The 17,635-nt window shown below is 37.5% G+C and overlaps 1 protein-coding gene across 1 annotated transcript in view; it reads right to left on the minus strand.

Moving 5' to 3' along the window:
* Nucleotides 1-16,945, minus strand: part of RASA1 (RAS p21 protein activator (GTPase activating protein) 1) — a gene marked incomplete at its 5' end in the record, with an annotated part of 28,364 nt that extends 11,419 nt beyond the window's left edge. Inside the window, 6 exons of the mRNA XM_009080321.1 lie at nt 512-589; nt 2,897-2,984; nt 4,577-4,733; nt 6,822-6,942; nt 10,246-10,324; nt 16,795-16,945. Coding sequence (XP_009078569.1) covers nt 512-589; nt 2,897-2,984; nt 4,577-4,733; nt 6,822-6,942; nt 10,246-10,324; nt 16,795-16,945 — 674 coding nt within the window. The remainder of the gene's footprint in view (nt 1-511; nt 590-2,896; nt 2,985-4,576; nt 4,734-6,821; nt 6,943-10,245; nt 10,325-16,794) is intronic.
* Between the last annotated feature and the right edge of the window lie 690 nt (nt 16,946-17,635).

Consider the following 17,635-nt stretch of genomic DNA (forward strand, 5'->3'; position numbering starts at 1 on the left):
TAATTTATTCAGAAGTATTCAAACATCTTTAATGTTCATAACCAGTTTATTCCTTTTCAATTCCATATTTGATTCTTTTCTCTACTGCCTGTAACAAACAACTACATTCAATATTTCTCAGATTAAAAAATATCAGGAATTCTTGAAGTATTCCCCCACCATTCTCCCATCATTACAGACTTAGATATTTAAGACTGTCCTCTGTCTCCGAGGAAGTTCTGGCAAACACAGGACTTTCAACAGGCCAAGAGAAATAAAGGCACATATATGGTTCACCATCCATTTGTTATTCATAATTAATATTATTATTTAAATAAGCATTTTGTTAACATGTCATATAAATGACAAATTTTTAAAGTTTCCTATATGAAGTACAAATGCTAACTTCTTTACACTTTTATCCAAGATTTACTACTGCTGAAGGGAAAATTCTGAGATTTATCAGTATTGCTTTGCAAGGAGACAAAACACTCCTCTACATGCACTGCCAACCCCACAGTATCAGCATCACCTGACGCAGACGTTTATTTGATGTTCCTGGACTGGTTTTTCTTAAACTGCAAAACATCTGCAGAGCTTTCATCCAGTCCTAAGAGAGAAGGATGCAGAATAGTGTCATGAAACCAAGTCAGATACAGCTTCTTGTAGTGGAACAAACATATCTAAAAAGAGTATCTGAATTTTCACTTTATCGTGGCAAAAGCTATGTTTTCTGTAATTCCAAAGCATGCAGGTTTGAATAAAGCAAATTCCTTATCTTTACTGAGCAAAACCTCAAAGGATTTGCAAATGTGAACCATTTTCCCTTTAGCACCATCAAGCAATACTAATGGATATACAGTGTGACTTGTATCAATTTTCCAGTCTAGCAATTCTACAAGAAATTACAAACTGTATATAAAATTAAGCAAAACTTCTTTGCTTCTGAGAAAACTACATTTAACAAGCCAAACTGGTTTCATTATTCTCTCCAGTACTCTTACATGGCAGTTGTAACACTGTGTATACTTCAAGTGAAAACTAAAACATTAACGGAGAAACACAAAGCATATACCAAACATTCCCCAGTTTGCTCATAAATGCATTCAGCAAAGTGCATGAATGGATTCCATTCTGGTCATGGAAATAAGCCGATTGACTAACACCAAGCTGACTGTAGAACCTTTGTGTGTTTGGCTTTTTTAACAAATAAGCTGCTAAGAGGCATTGTCAACTTGCCAGGCCACCTCTGAAAAAGTCACTGCAGTGTGAGAAATTTGCCAACAGGAGAGCTTTGCAAGGGGCCTCTGCAAGACCCATGCTATAGTTTTTGTCCCCTGGCCCTCAAATTTTGTCTATCTCCTGCAAAAGCACAAAATTTAGGTTTTGAACAACAACCTTCTTAACTCTGTATCTCAAAGATCCACTACCTGCTCTCAAAGTACAATTTAACAATGTCATTGAACCCCCCACAACACTGCTTTAATCTTACCCTTCACAATATCTTCCACATTTAAAAACAGATTAATATGTACTGCAGCTATTCTCAGCTAGACCACTTTGCGAGTCAGGCTTCAGCTTTCAAATCCTTCCACAGAAGGAAAAACTTTCAGCTATGCACCATGAAGTTTCTATTCCTCCTTGAAACGTTACAGAGTAAAGAAAGCTGAGCTTTTTCAAAAGAGAAATGTCTGTAAATGTTTCTGGGCCAAAGCCATATTATAAAGAAACCTGAAACAACTGCATTCTGTGTAAGTGCTGTGAACAGCCTGTTAAGAAGATCAAAACCAAAAGCAGATTATATCCAATGTTCAGGAAACAAGACAGGATATTCTGCCTCCTACACATTTTAATAGTTTTTAGAACACAACAGATTTGCAGACATGACAAAAATTAATGTACAGTAACAAGCACGGAAATTAATGCATATATTCTCAATTACTATACAGCATACTGCTTCTCAAAGACCGTACAATGACAGTTGTGTGACAAATGCCACTACATTATTCTGATGTCATCTCAGCAAATTTCACAAATTTGCATTAATTTAACAGGAAAATTTGTGTTTGCCTTCATATACAGAACAAGAAAAATACTAAATGTATACAGCCTTCATGCTCTGGTGAATAACAGTCTATTATGAGTGCTCTAAACAGCTTTAATTCCATTCAAATAAAATCAAATGCAAAGCTTAACTTCTGATACAACAGGTCTAATTCAGAGCTGTGGGCTTTCAGAGCTTAAAACTTAATAAACAAGAACATTGTGTCATTTTAGATATACTCTCCTGCCAACTAATGAATTTCAGAGAAGTAGGTTCCTATCCCACAATTCTTAATCAGCAAATATAACTGTTAAGAGAGCTAAAGGATATAATTTAAAACCAGAAAACCTCATATTTTGTGCACCATCAGGGCCAAAGACTATGAACAACTACCAGTTTATGGACAGGACAAATAATTGCAGAAGGCAGCTGTTCAATATCCTTTGGTCATTGGGCACACATGTACATTAGCATTTTATTTCATTTTATTATTTCACTCTGAAGTAAAACTCTCACTTCCTATGCTGTGGTTTATAACATGGAAAAGTCTTGGAGAGTAAATTTTTCTTCTGAATTGACTATTAAAAAAATCTTCTCCAGAAACATAGGATGGAAAATAATGGAAGCTCAACCCATGGGACCTGACTGGAACTTATCCAAACTAAAACCCCAAAGAGCAAGTAGTGTAGGTGCTGGATTCCCAGCACCAGCCTTTCCTCTTACACATCTGCTACTACTCCATTTGAAGGCCTGCAAGTGTAACCACTAACTACTTGTGATACACTTGCTTCCTGTTTGAGAAGGGCAAAATCATTACACAACACAAGATTAAAAGTTACTTTTTGAATTACAATTAGCAACAAAAGCTCTCACCTGTGCTTGTTCTGGAGTTTCGCCTGCAAAGTAAAAGATGTAATGCTCTTCACTAAAGTGCTGAACTACTATCTGAAAACAGTTTGGCCTTAAAAATAAAGAAAACACAAATAATGTAAGTTTTATTAATCTTCACACATTAATGGATACCTTCACTTGATCTGTGCCAAAACAAACTTTACACTGAACCAACAGATTTCTGCTGTTTATCTGTAAGGAGCATTGAACATTGCCTCAATTTTTTGTATGTCTATGTGTCAGCACACATGGAAAAGGAAGAACTACAATGACAAGTTGGCTCAGGTCCTTCAAATTTAATTTTGGTTTTGAATGTATTATGTCATTTTGAGAAAACCACACTTCAACACAGGTAGCCTGCTTCAGAATATTGACAGACTTTTAGAATGGTCTGTAGTGAGCAGGCTTACAGTAAAGGCAAAAAACCAGCCACCTGGTAATGGAAAAGACTTACCAACAAGGACTATACCTAGAGAACTTAAAAGCAGCAGAGGTTCAGCATTAGTTCACAACCAGTTAATCATGCATTAAGGATTTGTTCTTTCAGGAAGTAGTATTAATCTAAAGAAACACCTATCAGAATGTATCCCACAGCTCTCATGACCATTGAAATTTGTACTGGATTACACACTAAAGACTGAGCATGTGTGACACAAACCTCTACAACATTAAATGTTACAGAAGTAGAGACTTCACTGTCCTTCTGAGGAAAGGGCAAAGCCAATTTTTTGCCAGCTATTTAAAATGCAGGAGTAACAGTTCCTCACTAACAGCTTCCTAAGATGCAGTGACCATGCATCTTCTCATATGCACCTGCAGTACACCTCCTTACTGTCCAGCTACACTCTAATCCACAACACAGGCTTGCTTGAACACAGTTTAAGAGGCATAAACAAGATGTTCCTTGATTACAATATACACCAAAGCTTCCTGAATAATTATATATTAATTATCCTGAATATATATATATATTCCAGTAGCTAACTGTGAGGGTTTTTTCAAAATTATTAAAAAGATTTTAAAAAACCCCAAACAGGTAAAGCATAACACCAATCTTTACAGTTTCAGAAATGCCACTAGTGTTAAGCATCCATCTTGACGGTTTTTTACAAAAATATCTAGAAGTTGACTATGTATAATGTTTTAATAAATATTAAAATCCATAGGATAACCAGAATTTCTAATTTCTATCATTTAATATGTAAGTGTCCTTATGTCTTCTATAAAACATTACAATACAGAGCAGTGGGCTTTTTTTTTTATGACCAATGAATAAATATGTAACTCTTTCATGTTAATTACTAATGATATCTGAAGGACCTTTGAATCTCAAATGCCTTGCTGATAATCACATCCCTTGCAGTTAGCTTATTTTGAATATCAAAATACTACAGTAAATAAGATCTGATATGAAAATTATCTCTGAATAAAGTAATTGTGCAAAAACAATTTCTGAGGATGTTTGCATACATGAAGCAGTTTACTACTAAGTTGGTCAAATGTAACAAAAGTACTTGCTCTTACACAGAAAAGCACTTACAAACTTCATCTAACCAAGTTAGCTTTCAAATACCTCTCAAAAGAATGTAGAATTTTGGAACTGAGGAAACTGTATCTTGTCAACTCTTGGTTCAATAGGATTAAAGAAAGCCAGTGTCCTACCTGCCAAACAAACTGTCATGTACTCCATAGACAGAACACACACTAAGGTCTATCAGTCCTTTGGGTTTTGTGGCTCGTTTTTCACTTTCAAAATAAATAAGCTGGGCATCATTTCCCTCTAATATAAAGTACAAGTTTTTCCATCTTTTTCCTTTACCTGTACAAGAATCAAACAAAAAGTTGCAATATTGTTTAAAAGAACATCTAAATTTTGTAAATTCAGAAAACAGAAGAGGGCAGTAAATTTTTTTCAAATTCCAAACACAAGAACAATGTACAGGTAATCACACTTGAATTATGTCATCAGTATACATACTCAATTTTACACAACGTGGCTAAAACTAAATCCTCTTCACAGATGCAAGTAGGTTGCAAAAGGTTCTTGAAATATTTTCACTAATCTCAACAGTACTAAGCAAGAGCATATGAGCTGTTTGAACAGTGAATTCCCATCAGTGTTATGACTGTTCATACACAGATTGAAAATGACAGTGTGGATCCCATTTATTACATTTTTATTAAGAAACAGATTCTTGACATGAAAAAGTTACCCCTAAACTCTGACCAATATTTAATAGATTGCATTACAGTATCTTAAAACAATATGGCTGAAGAACAGAAATGAGAATTTATTATATGCAAACTTAAATCAGAATCGAGACCCAAACACAAACATGTCTAAGAATTTGGCTGCTTCCAACTGCTTCACAGAAAAAGTTCTCTGAACTGCAATGGATTAGGAACTTTCTGCAATTAATTAATGCCTAAGTCAGAGCACCATTTAGAAGAAAACCTTTCAGCCTTTATTTTATAGTTTAATTGTCATAAATCCACTGGGGCCTCAGTAAATGAGTATGAACACTGCTTTGAAAAGACAAATGTAACATCCATTTATTACACTATAACTCCTAGATGGAAGAGTGATTTTGCTGCACATATTTCATATGCACTCTGTGCATCTCTCTACTACTCAGTATCCTGATTTGCACATATGAGATAATGTATCTCATTACCACTTTGATTCATTGTTATTTGATTCCTTACTCCACGGCATCCCTCCACACCTTCTCTCAGAATCAGTGTTGTCCACATAACAGATGCTTTCCTTGTTCTGTTAAGAGGGTAGAGATTGGGGTGGCTTGTTTGGGACTTTTAATGTCTCTTGGCTATAGGTAAAATCACTTGTTTCTCACATTTGGTCACTATCCAAATTACTATGTGTAGCATAACCTTGTCATTTGCAGAAATTTTGTTATTGATAGTTTCTGCCTCTGTTAAAGTCGAGGTTTTTAAAAAAGAAATATCACACTTGGTAATGAACTTAGCTTCCTCAGAACTTCAGGGACTTGCTCAATAGCAATACTTCAGGGTTATACTGGGATGAGTCAAGTTCTCCGTGTTTAATGTATGTTATGTTGACTGTGTCAGTGTTAGAACCCTAAAAAAGTCAATATATTCTTGTATGGCAGACTACACATTTTGAATTTAAGATTTCAAACATGTGGCCTACCTTGGAAAAGCAAAATTAAACCAGCTGTGCTCTGCAATGAATGTACAGATTTACACTATTCTAGCTCTCTCAAACCTGCCCTGTGATGTAGTGAGTTCCATACTTAATGCAAACGCTTTATGAAAATATACTTGACTTAATGAGTTTGAATGTTACCTTTGACAAGGATGCCTAATTTTTGTGCTGTGCTCTGATTTTTTTCAGAACTGCCAATCAGCACTTTCACACTGCATGTAATTTCATCTAACATGTTGCTTTATTCATCTACTACTTAAGGAAAGATCTTTCATCCTCCTCACATGCTTTCTAGAACCTTTAGTGCATTTCAGTTTTGCTCCTTCTAGTACCACTACTACACAAAACTCACTTGGTATGCATGTTCAGCTAGCAGGTGCTGATCTCCACTCTCTGGTGACCAGCAGTGGGGCATGAAAAAATGCCATGACGTTGCAGCAGAGGAAGTTCAGATTGGACTACAGGAAAAAGTTCTTCACTGAGAGACTGGCTGGTCCTTGCTACAGGCTCCCCAAGGAACTGCTTGTGGCAACAAGCCTGTCAAGGTTTGAGGAGCATCTGGACAATGCTCTTAAGTCACATGGCTTAGCTTTAGGTAAACCTGCAAGGAGCATGATCCTTATGGATCCCTTCCAATTAAAGGGATTCTATGATTCTGTGATCCCTATCTGCCTTTTTGGATTTTTTTTGGTAGAAAAAAATTAAGTAAACAAAACTCACTTTTTTTCAGAAGATAACCTTTTTTGACAATATTTTTATAAAAAGCATCCTTTGTTTTCCGGCGAATTGTGTTGTAGATTTCTTTTCCATCCACGGTATCATTAAGCACTTGTTCTTGGTGCTGGGAAACATGTGGAAAAAACAGATTTTAAGCTCAGAAATTTCCATTTAAAATTGCGTATTATGACATTGCAACCAGGATTATTTTAGTGAATGCCACCAACTCACTACTAATGTCCTCTCATACATTTTAATAAAATAATATAATTTTTCATACAACACACTTGCTGGAAATGTAATAAAACTATTTCCATATTTCCAGAATTATGCCAGAAAAAAAGAGTTTTCAATATAGACCAACTTCTACATAGTAACATTCTGTCTTTTCACATAAAAATAAAAAGCAGGATCTATTGCTGTTATTTCTATTACATTTGTGCAAGACTTTTAAGATTTGTCTAGCTTCTAACTGTCTTCCACCAAACCCTGTGGGACTGAGTAATCATGGATAAACTCTGGAGCAACAAAAATGGTGCAGATCACAATTAAAACTGATTTACACAAAATGGCACAGAGCCTCATTAATCTCATTAGAACTCACATGTCTTAATTGAGCAGAACTCAAGACAAGAGAAGAAAGCAGCAAGCAGAAAAAGGATAAGTTCACACAGAAAATGGTAGGATCTGGAAACTCAAGTAATAAACCAAGCCAAGTATGACCTTACCAAGTAAGCTGATCAGCAAAAGTTCTTTAGCCATAAGAAAACATGAAAAGTAAGACTGTCAAGCAGTGAAAACAGCAGTGAGATGAAAGAAGCCATATGAACTAGCTCTTGCATAGTATTCTACATTTCTTCCTGCCCATATATCTGCAAGAATTATGATTTTGAACAAAACAACAAAAGCAAGATGAAAAATAATTTGAAAATACTAACATGAACCACAGGACTTACAATGGAAGCAATATCCAGATGTTATGACCTAAAGATAACATTCATAACATAACTACACAAGGAGCAGTGCACAAAACAACGAATCTAGTGACAAATACCTTTAAGTAAATTTCATGTTAGACATGGGAAGTCAATCAGACTGACCCTAAAAGGATGCAAAATTTGTGAATTTTTTTCCCCTCAAAAACACAGAGCATGGTGGTGTGTGTAAAGGAAGTAACACAAAGTAGAACATTAGTTGTACCACTGGCACCTAAATTTTTAAACAGAGTCATAGATGTATCTGATTAGGTTAAAAGGATCACACGTAGAAGAAGATTAGTCAACATAAAGTTTATTAATACAGGAACTATAAGTGTATATGCAAAAAGCTGAAATCAAGAGTTACTGTCATGATTCAAGAGGAATGATGAAGCATGAGGAAAGTCACTAGTGAAGTTTTTCGAGGAGTAGTCTGGGAACTCATATTTGTTTTCTGCCCCAGCCACATTAGTGTGTGCAAGTTAACATTAGCAAACAACAGGGAAGCACACAATTAGCAGTATAGGAAAGAATGGAATAACAAGATGTACATCTACTAATGCAATATAAAAGTTCCACCTGTTAATATTTACCATTAGAAAATAGAAAATAAGACAATTGAATAGCTGAGGCAGTCACTGGAGGACCAGGCTATGACAACATATGAGTCTGGCACAGATGGACTTAACTGTTGCCATTGCAGCCCCTAAGGTGCTGTGTTTCGGTTTTATTACTGAACCAGTGCTAACACACTAGTGTCCTAGCTCTTGCTGATCAGTGCCTGCACAGCCTCAAGACCTTCTCCATCTCCCACTCTGCCCCCCTCCACAGGGAGGTGGACTTGGGTGGAGCTCCATGTACAAGAGCAGCATAGAGTTCCTGGAGCAGGTCCTGCAGAGGGCAACAAAAATGATTAAGGAACTGGAGCACCTCACTTACAAGAAAAGGCTGAGAGAGATGGACCTGTTCAGTCTTGAGAAGAGATGACTGAGAGGGGACTTCATTAATGTATATAAGTATCTAAAGTGGGGGGTACCAAGATGATGGACCCAGGCTCTTCTTGGTGGTACAAACCAATAAAACAAGCAGTAATGTGCAGAAACTGGTGCACAGAAGTTTCACCTGAATACAAGAACTTCTTTTCTATGCAAGTCACTGAACAGATTGCCCAGAGAGGTTGTAGATTCTCCCTCACTGGAGAAATTCAGTAACTGCCTGGATGCAAACTTGCCATGTGCTCTAGGACAATCCTACTTGGGCAGGGAGGTTGGACCAGATAACCCACTGTGGTCCCTTCCAATCTGATACATTCTGTGATTCTGTGGCAAGATGCGGGGAGCAGAGACAGCCAGGACAGCTGATCAGAGGGGTATTCCCTGTCATATACCATCATGAACAGGAATAAAACTGTGTGTGGGTGAGGAGGTTTCTTTCTGAGTGACCACTGTCCAGAGACCTGCTGGGCTTGTGGGAGGTGGTGAATGATTGCATCACCTCTACCCATGCCTTCCTTTGCTTATTAGACCGTATTTATCTCAACTCAGTTTTTGTGCTTTTGCCACCATCTCACAGGAACAGCAACTGAGCAAAGGTGCAGGTCCTTAGCTGCTCACCAGGGTCAACCCACCACAGAAAATGACATGTATTGTAGGATATTAAGTAATGTCCATACAGAAAGGGAATTACCCATGACATAGTACTCTAAACTGTTCTGGTCCACCATGTTCAAGTAGGGCAAGTTCACATCAAAATTTGTAGCAGCAGGGTAGCTACAAGAATATTACAAAGAGACAGAAGCAGCTTTGGTGCGCTTAGCTGGGTAAACAGAGGAAATGTATCAACATGACAGATCTCACAAAGCGGTATGAATTGACTGTTACTCTATTTAGGAAGGACAGGAAAGCCTCAGAACAGACAGGGAATAAAATACGCATGTAAATGTTTTAACTAGCTACAAGCTCATGAAAAGCTAAATGATGTGGTGTGCTTATTACTGGTGGTCTCTTAGAATCAACTTCTGATACAGGGCAAGTGTACTCCAGAACAGATGCTGCAATCCCAGCTCAGCCATCATCCCTGATGCTCTTCTGTGTGCACAGGTTTCCTCTGTCAGGAGAAAAACTCCAGACACAGAATAGAGGAGAGCAGACTGTTCCCCCTACCACGGGACTAAGTCACAGCATGGGTGAGCCACCGACCAGAGCTAGGGGCAGAGAGCAGAGGTTTAACACCTCAGAGGACAGACACAGCTTACCATATTTTCTATTGACTTTGGTAAGTGAATGCATGTGAAGATAAAATGAAAGAAACAGATAAGCTGAAAGCATTAAAACTGAAGATGATGCTGTTTAACTACCACTGGTATCTCTGATGTAATTCAGTTAATAAACTGATTTGGCAATGATTCAGCCTGTGACTTGAACATCAAACTCTCAGAGATGAACTCTTACCTGCATTGGAACAGGATCTTTAAGGTAATATCCTTCAACAATCTGTTCTTTTCTATAGTGCTCAATGATGTCAGCAATACTGTTCCAATAAGAAAAAGAGGATTGAAATGTTAAACAGGTTAATTTTTCTTCTGCTTGAGAATCTGATTTTCCACACAACCACAGAAAACTTTCTCACAAAGTTTTAATGAAATCAAGTGTTAATCATCATAATCTTATTTGTAGCAATGAAAATTTACTAATACACTCAAGTCAAGAAAGTTCACAAAACTATATTCAGAATGCATTAATTCTAAACTCTGCAAAATATTTTAAGGAGTTGCTTAAAATGACAAATGAGGACACTGCACTTTCCACATTTACATAGCACATGTGCATTACTCACTTTCCAACCAGGTCAAAAATTACTATTTCATTGGCAGTAATTTTCAAACTCCTACAGTAACTAGGGAAGGGGAATGGGACATACTCCAAGTGAAGCGCAGTCTCTTTCTAGGAGGACACAAGTGAAAAACAAAAAAGGTTTGTAGCAGAACTTATACAGATTATACTTGGAAATCACCGAGATATCCTGTGGAATTAAATACTCAGTTGATAGCCCTCCTCTACAGGGAAGCATTCATTCTAATCACCAGATTCAGATTACGGAAGTCTATGGAAAGAAGTAGTGACAGACACAAGCTGAAATTTAAGGCATTTGAATTGCTCTAACTTATTTTTGCAGTTACTGAAATTTACATTTCAACAAAGAATACCAACATCAATAGAAATTAGTAATTTGTATGCAAAATATAAATCTAAAAAGAGATAAATAATTAAGCAGATAAAAATGTACTGTGCATGTCTTCTCCAGACATGCAGACTCAGCTGGGTGTGCAAAGATAATGAATGCGGTGTGTGTTCAACACAGGAACAATATCTTATGCTGTTAAAATTATCTCAAATCTTCTAAATAAGGGTCTAACAAGGCATTTTAGTTCACTTTTCTTTCTCAGTCTGAGACTATGAACTAGTGCAATCTTGATAAAATAATCACTCTTCCCACAAGTATTCTTATCTTTCAGGTATGTAGAATGACATGTATTTCTCTTTCAGTTTTACTGAAATAAAATAATACATTTCAACTTTTACTGAGCTGCAATCTACATATGCTGTTTTCTGCATAAAACTTTAAAATGTGTCACACTACAGAAAATAATGACTTGGTCATTATATTTCACGTGTTGAAAAGCTACTGCCAACATTTTGGAATCAATACAACAGCACTGTAGAATTTTTCTTACTCATTAAATCAGGAATACCTTGACCATCAATGCCTCCTCTCCTTCCTTGACTAAAAATGCCAGGAGTTCCTCAATGTAAGGAGCAGGTGCCCAATTCCTTCCAATTTTGTAATACGGCAAAAGAATAAACTCAGTTCTGTTTTAAAAATTCCTTTTGTAGTTAGAGTACCATATAGACTAGGGCTCCATGCCTTGATGGAGCAATAAGGGCTTCACTCTGCAGCCTCTGCTCCCACAACTGAACTTAATTCAGATGGTCATCTGTATATAGCCTTGCCACTATGACAGCTCAAACACCTGAACACAAAACACAGAGATAACAGGTATCTCCAGACAAGTACATTACAGAACATGAATCTGCAAGTGTTCAGAGCTACCTCATATATAAAATGTTAAGCATAAAACCAGATTGACCACAAAACTTATCTAGGGAACAGGAAAATGAATCACAGCCTTCTTCAATGTTCACTAGCAACAGAAATCCTACTTACACAAACCACATAAAGAAAGGCTTAAATAACCTTGGATTTGAACAGAAAAAAAAGAAAAAAGATGACTGCTAAACTTTGTTTGATAGACAGAAACAGAAATGGATCTCAATACTACATTACAGCTACTTTAAAAATTTTAAAATGCTCAGCACGAGGCTTGTTACATTTCTCAAGTCTCAGCTATTTCGATGATTTCAAAAGTATCTCACCATCATGAACAGTATAATTTTTTTATATTAAAGTATGATTTGAGAGTTATTACAACAGCTGACATTTCAATAACAAAGAATACAGAAAGCAGAACTAAGCAGCATCATTCTACACACTGTTAAATTATGAAGACAAAGAATGCTAAACCCATATTGTTCAGCTCATCAAAATAAAATTAACCTACCAGTTGAATCAAAATTATATTCCAGCAGTCTACTAAATTTGCAAGTCATACTGTCTCTCAAATTCAAGATAACTCACAAGTTTGTTCACTCTAAACTATTGGGTCAGTGTTTCTTCTCTTCTTTGACACAGAATCACTAGAAACAAAGAAACATCCCAAATTTTATAGAGTTTTTTGAATGCTACCTGTAATGAAGGTTGCATTTTGGAAATGCAGCAGATAGAGGAAAGAAAAGATCAGAGAAAGGGCCTCTCATGCTTTTCCTACCACATGCTCTAAAATTAGAACTGAAAACCTAATAAATGCATGTCTCACTGGGATGAACTTCCTTTTCTTCACAGCGGCTCATGCAGTGCTCCATGTTAGACGTGTGAGCGAAACACTGCATTGACGGCACGCCAGGGTTTTGACTATTGCTGAGCTATACTTGCAGTGTTGAGGCTTTTCTTTTACCCCATTCTGATCCCCTGAAGGAGCCTACAGGTGGAACAGAGGTGGGCAAGGAGCAAGGACAGCTGGCCTGAACAAGTCAGAAAGATATTCCCATTCACATAACAACACACTTAGCAAAAAACAGCTCTATAAAAGGAGCAGGGTGACATTAGAAGGCCTGTGCAGGGGTGACCTCAGTCAGCAGCTAAACACCCTGCATTACTTGCTCATTCCCTGCCCTCAAGATGGGAGAAAACAGGAAAAGCAAATGTGACAGAACATGTGGGTCAAGATAAAGATGGTTTAATAAACAGAAGGTGTCAGGGAGGATGCCAGTGATGCAAAAGCAATCACTTATCACCTCTCACAAGCAGACTGATGCCCAGTCTGAACAACACCCACCTTGGAAGAAGAAACATCCTCTCGCTTTTTGGTGCCTTAACATATCTCTCTGGTCAACTTGGTTCTCTGAATAACATCCTACATCTGGGCCATGGCAATCCCAGGCACATCTACAGGTTGGGTGGGGAAGTAATTGAAACCAGCAGGGAGGAGAGGGACTTGGGAGTGACAGTGGATGAGAAGCTCACCGTGAGCCAGCAGCGTGCACTAGCAGCCCGGAAAGCCAATCGTATCCTGGGCTGCATCAAAAGGAGTGTGGCCAGCAGGTCGAAGGACCTGCTCTCACAAGACCCTACCTGGAACACTGCACACAGTTCTGGTGCCCTCAACATAAGGAGGACAAGGAACTGTGGGAACAAGTCCAGAGGAGGCCATGAAGTCGATAAGAGGACTGGAGCACCTCCCTTATGAAGACAGGCTGAGGAAGCTGGGGCTGTTCAGCCTGGAGAAGACTGCATGGAGACCTCATAGCAACTTTTCAATATCTGAAGGGGCCTACAGGGAAGCTGGAGAGGGATTCTTTGATAGGAATTTCAGTGACAGAACAAGGGGTAATAGGTAGAAATTGAAAGAGGGGAAATTTAGGGAAGGTATCAAGAAAGTTTTTACTGTGAGGGTGGTGAGATACTGGAACAGGTTGCCCAGGGAGGTAGTGAATGCCCCACCCCTGGCAGTACTCAAAGCCAGGCTGGATAAAGCTTTGACCAACCTGGTCTAGTGGGAGGTATCCCTGCCCATGGCAGAGGGATTTGGGACTAGATGACCTCTAAGGTCCATTCCAACCTCTTAACCTTCAGTGATTCTATGAAAACAGAGAATGCCTCAACACTGTACACATACTTGTCAGCAAGAGCCAAAACACTTGTATGTTATCAGAACTGGTTTAGCCCCAAATATGAATCATGACACTTTACTCACTGCTGTAAAGAAAATTAACTCCACCCCATCCAGACTCAGTACCACCACCACCAAGAAAGAGCTTCGCCAATTTTCCAGAGAAATGTAGAATTATTAATGGCATAAATTGTTATCCATGGAATTAAGAGAAAAACATAGAAATTAAATGCTACACTAAAGTCCTGGGAAAATACTCCTTTTCTACATAATCAAAATAATTCCCTCAATATGTACACTATATAGGTGATATATATTTGGACCTTCAAGTGGACAGGTAGAAGACTACAGTTAGGCTGCTCTGCAGAGCTGATAGAAGAGATTGTAATCATAGAATTAGACCTCTGTCTAGCAGACTACAAACAAGCCTATCTATCACACTCATCCACAGAAATGTAAAGCAATTTACATAAAGAGTGGTGGGAACACACACAAAAGAAACAGGTTGGTGATAAAAATGAAGTCTGCCTACAAAGCACAGAATACAAGATTCCTGAAATGTACCCGCGATCTCTTTCCCCATAATCACTCAAGATAAATTCTGCGGGAATACAAGCAGACATACTGTTGCTCATATAAGCTATTGTGACTCCAGTCCTGCATCTGGATACACAAAATACCTATGAAATAAAAGAAACTTCTTTTGTTTCATGTTTCCCTACTATACTTCAGCTTACTACTTTTGTATGGAAAATCTTGGTCTACAATTTATTGATACTATAACTGCAATCAGTACTCGGCAAATAAAGAGCAGATTGCTTTCATCTTGTCTTTGTCCTGATTACAATCACAAAAACTGTAAGAGAATAAGAAAAATATTATCAAGGACAATTTTGTAATGATCTGACCAGATTTTGAAAGAGATACCTCTCAATTTATGGAAACAGATTAATATAAAAAAAGCTTATAGTTACTGGAAACTGTAAAAGAGATGCATGTAAATGAGAAGCTGCACTTTTCAGAGCCAATATTTTCACCTTGAAGACAAACAAAAATGAAGACATTTTTACAGATGCAACAATGAACTCTCTGCACCAAGATATACTTAAAGTTTCATTACCTTGCAAAAATTCAAGCTTCTTATATCTGTTTTGGATTCAATGCCCTGTTTGTGGTTTTTCAGCCACTTCCAATTATTCCATACCACAAAACCATATTAGTCTTCCCATGTTTAAATACTTCTTTCTTACACTGTCCACATTAAATGAACTAATCAAGAAGTAAAAGCCCACGAAGTTATTCCCTCTTTCCTGCTTCTTAATTAATGCCATCTGCAGTAGATATACATTACAGAATTTGGGCAGTTAGTATCTTCATTTTGAGGCCTTATTATCTTGCACTGAATTCTTCATTACATGTTTGAACTTCCAGCAAGCTTACCAGTTTGATACACAAATTGAGTTGGACAGAATGTGAGCTTAGGAGTACCGTCATCATTTTCCAAAACATGCAACAAAAATGAAGCCTTTTAAGGCTATTTTCATTCTGTTCAGCACCATAGAATCTCCTTCAGATATATGTAATCCACACCTCAAGTGAATCCAGCACTGTATTATAGAGTAATCTAAAGTAATAATGTAGTAACTTTCTGAAGGTATACTACTTAATGATGCAAAACCATTTGAGACTAGTATGAGCTCTACTAATGTGCTGCTTATTTTGACATCACTTAGAGTGGGGGCTCCTAGCCTATCACCCTCCTAATAATCCATGTAACTAGAGAATGGGCAAAAGAGCATTTACCTTCATGAAAGGCTGACAATGCAGCTAGCCTGGTTTTCAATGAGGATGTCTGGAGGCCAGACTGATTAATGGAGAAGGTATTCAAGCAGCCTGGGTGTGGCATAGGCAAAGGTTCATAAGGGTCCAATTGTTAAGCCTCAACCCATCGTCCATGTGAAGTCATATGAAAAAGTCCACTGAACTTCTTAGAGAGAAGACCTCGACATTTTCTCAGACACACCAGCTGCTGGATCTCTACCCACTCAGAAGCCAAGCTGGAAGTGAGAGAAATTCTCCATTGGGATGAAGAATGCTCTGGTTCTAGGTGAGCAAGACTGAAAAATGCATATTTTTGAGGCAGGCATTGACCTCCATTAAAAGAGGAAGGTGAGTTTTAGCTACTGAGAAATCTTCCATCTACAACAACTCTAAAAACAAGACTATCAAGGATGGAGATGTACTGATAGCTTCTTTCACAGAAGGGGAACAAACATTTTTTCCCCTTTCTTGTAAATACCCATTTTAATTACTTGAAAAATCTATTGACTGTTTCAGATAAAATTAACGTTTGTATTTTGCCATTTCAAGCAGACAAATACACACTGAGTAGCATCCAAGCCACTTCCAACAGAGCATTCTCTTAATTACAGATCCACAATTTATGGATCTACATCATCCATTCAATGCACAATTTACAGTGTGTAGCAACTGGTTTCCAGAAGAAGGACAAATAGTTCAAAAGAAACTAAGGTACACTTAGGGTCTTTAAGCTGTAAGAACTTGTGTGACGTTACAAGTAGCTACTAAGCAAGTTAGGGAAAATGATTACATAAAGATAACTACAGTCTTTAAATCATAGCAGTAAAAAATTATCAGCAGCAAGTTATCCAAATGTAAAACAGACACCATTCTTTTTACCATCAAAACTTACCTATTATAGTATCTGCCTCCCATCATAAACTGATTATTTGATGTTGGACATATTTTAAAACGCTGAATATTTTCACTGGTCCGAAAATAGAGTGAATAATCACCAGGTGTATTATCTGAAGGCCTCACAAGAAAACTGCACACCTGACCAACTGAAAAGATATCATAATAGTGTTAATTTTCTTAGTGTTATACATCAACCCTTATCAAACCTATTTCCATGTAGATTAGCAAGAATTGCATACTTGAAGAAATGAAATCCTGTAAGGTAAATATATCATAGAATCATATAATTTAGGGGTTGGAATGGACCTTACAGATCATCTAGTCCCAAAGGGCTGGAATGGACATTACAGATCATCTAGTCCCAGCTCATCTGGCCTGGCCTTGAACACCACCAGGGCTGGGGGAGCCACCACATCCCTGGGCAACCTGTGCCAGTGTCTCAACACCCTTAGAGCAAAAAACTTTTTTTTCACTTCCAACCTAGACTTTCCCTCCTTCAGTTTGAACCCCTTGTCCTATCACTGCAGTTCCTATCAAATTAGACGAACTTGTACTGAACCACCAAAATTAATGAAAAATGGTCTAGCTGTAACTTGCAACCTAGCCACGTATTTGCCATCTCTTTACAAAAGCATATGAAACCAAGTTTAATAGCATTTTGTAAAAATAACAATTTCTGTTCCAATATTTAAAGTAGGCTATTAAGTAATACGGGTCACAAAACCTGATGTTTTCTTTTAAAGAAATACTTGCTTTATGAAAGGGCTAAAAATGTTTCTAATATATTGTCCTTTCGGTATTTAAAAGGTATTTAAAAATGCTCCACAGCATTTTGA

This window comes from Acanthisitta chloris, unplaced genomic scaffold, assembly GCF_000695815.1.
Source record: "Acanthisitta chloris isolate BGI_N310 unplaced genomic scaffold, ASM69581v1 scaffold20938, whole genome shotgun sequence".
NCBI classification, from domain to species: domain Eukaryota; kingdom Metazoa; phylum Chordata; class Aves; order Passeriformes; family Acanthisittidae; genus Acanthisitta; species Acanthisitta chloris.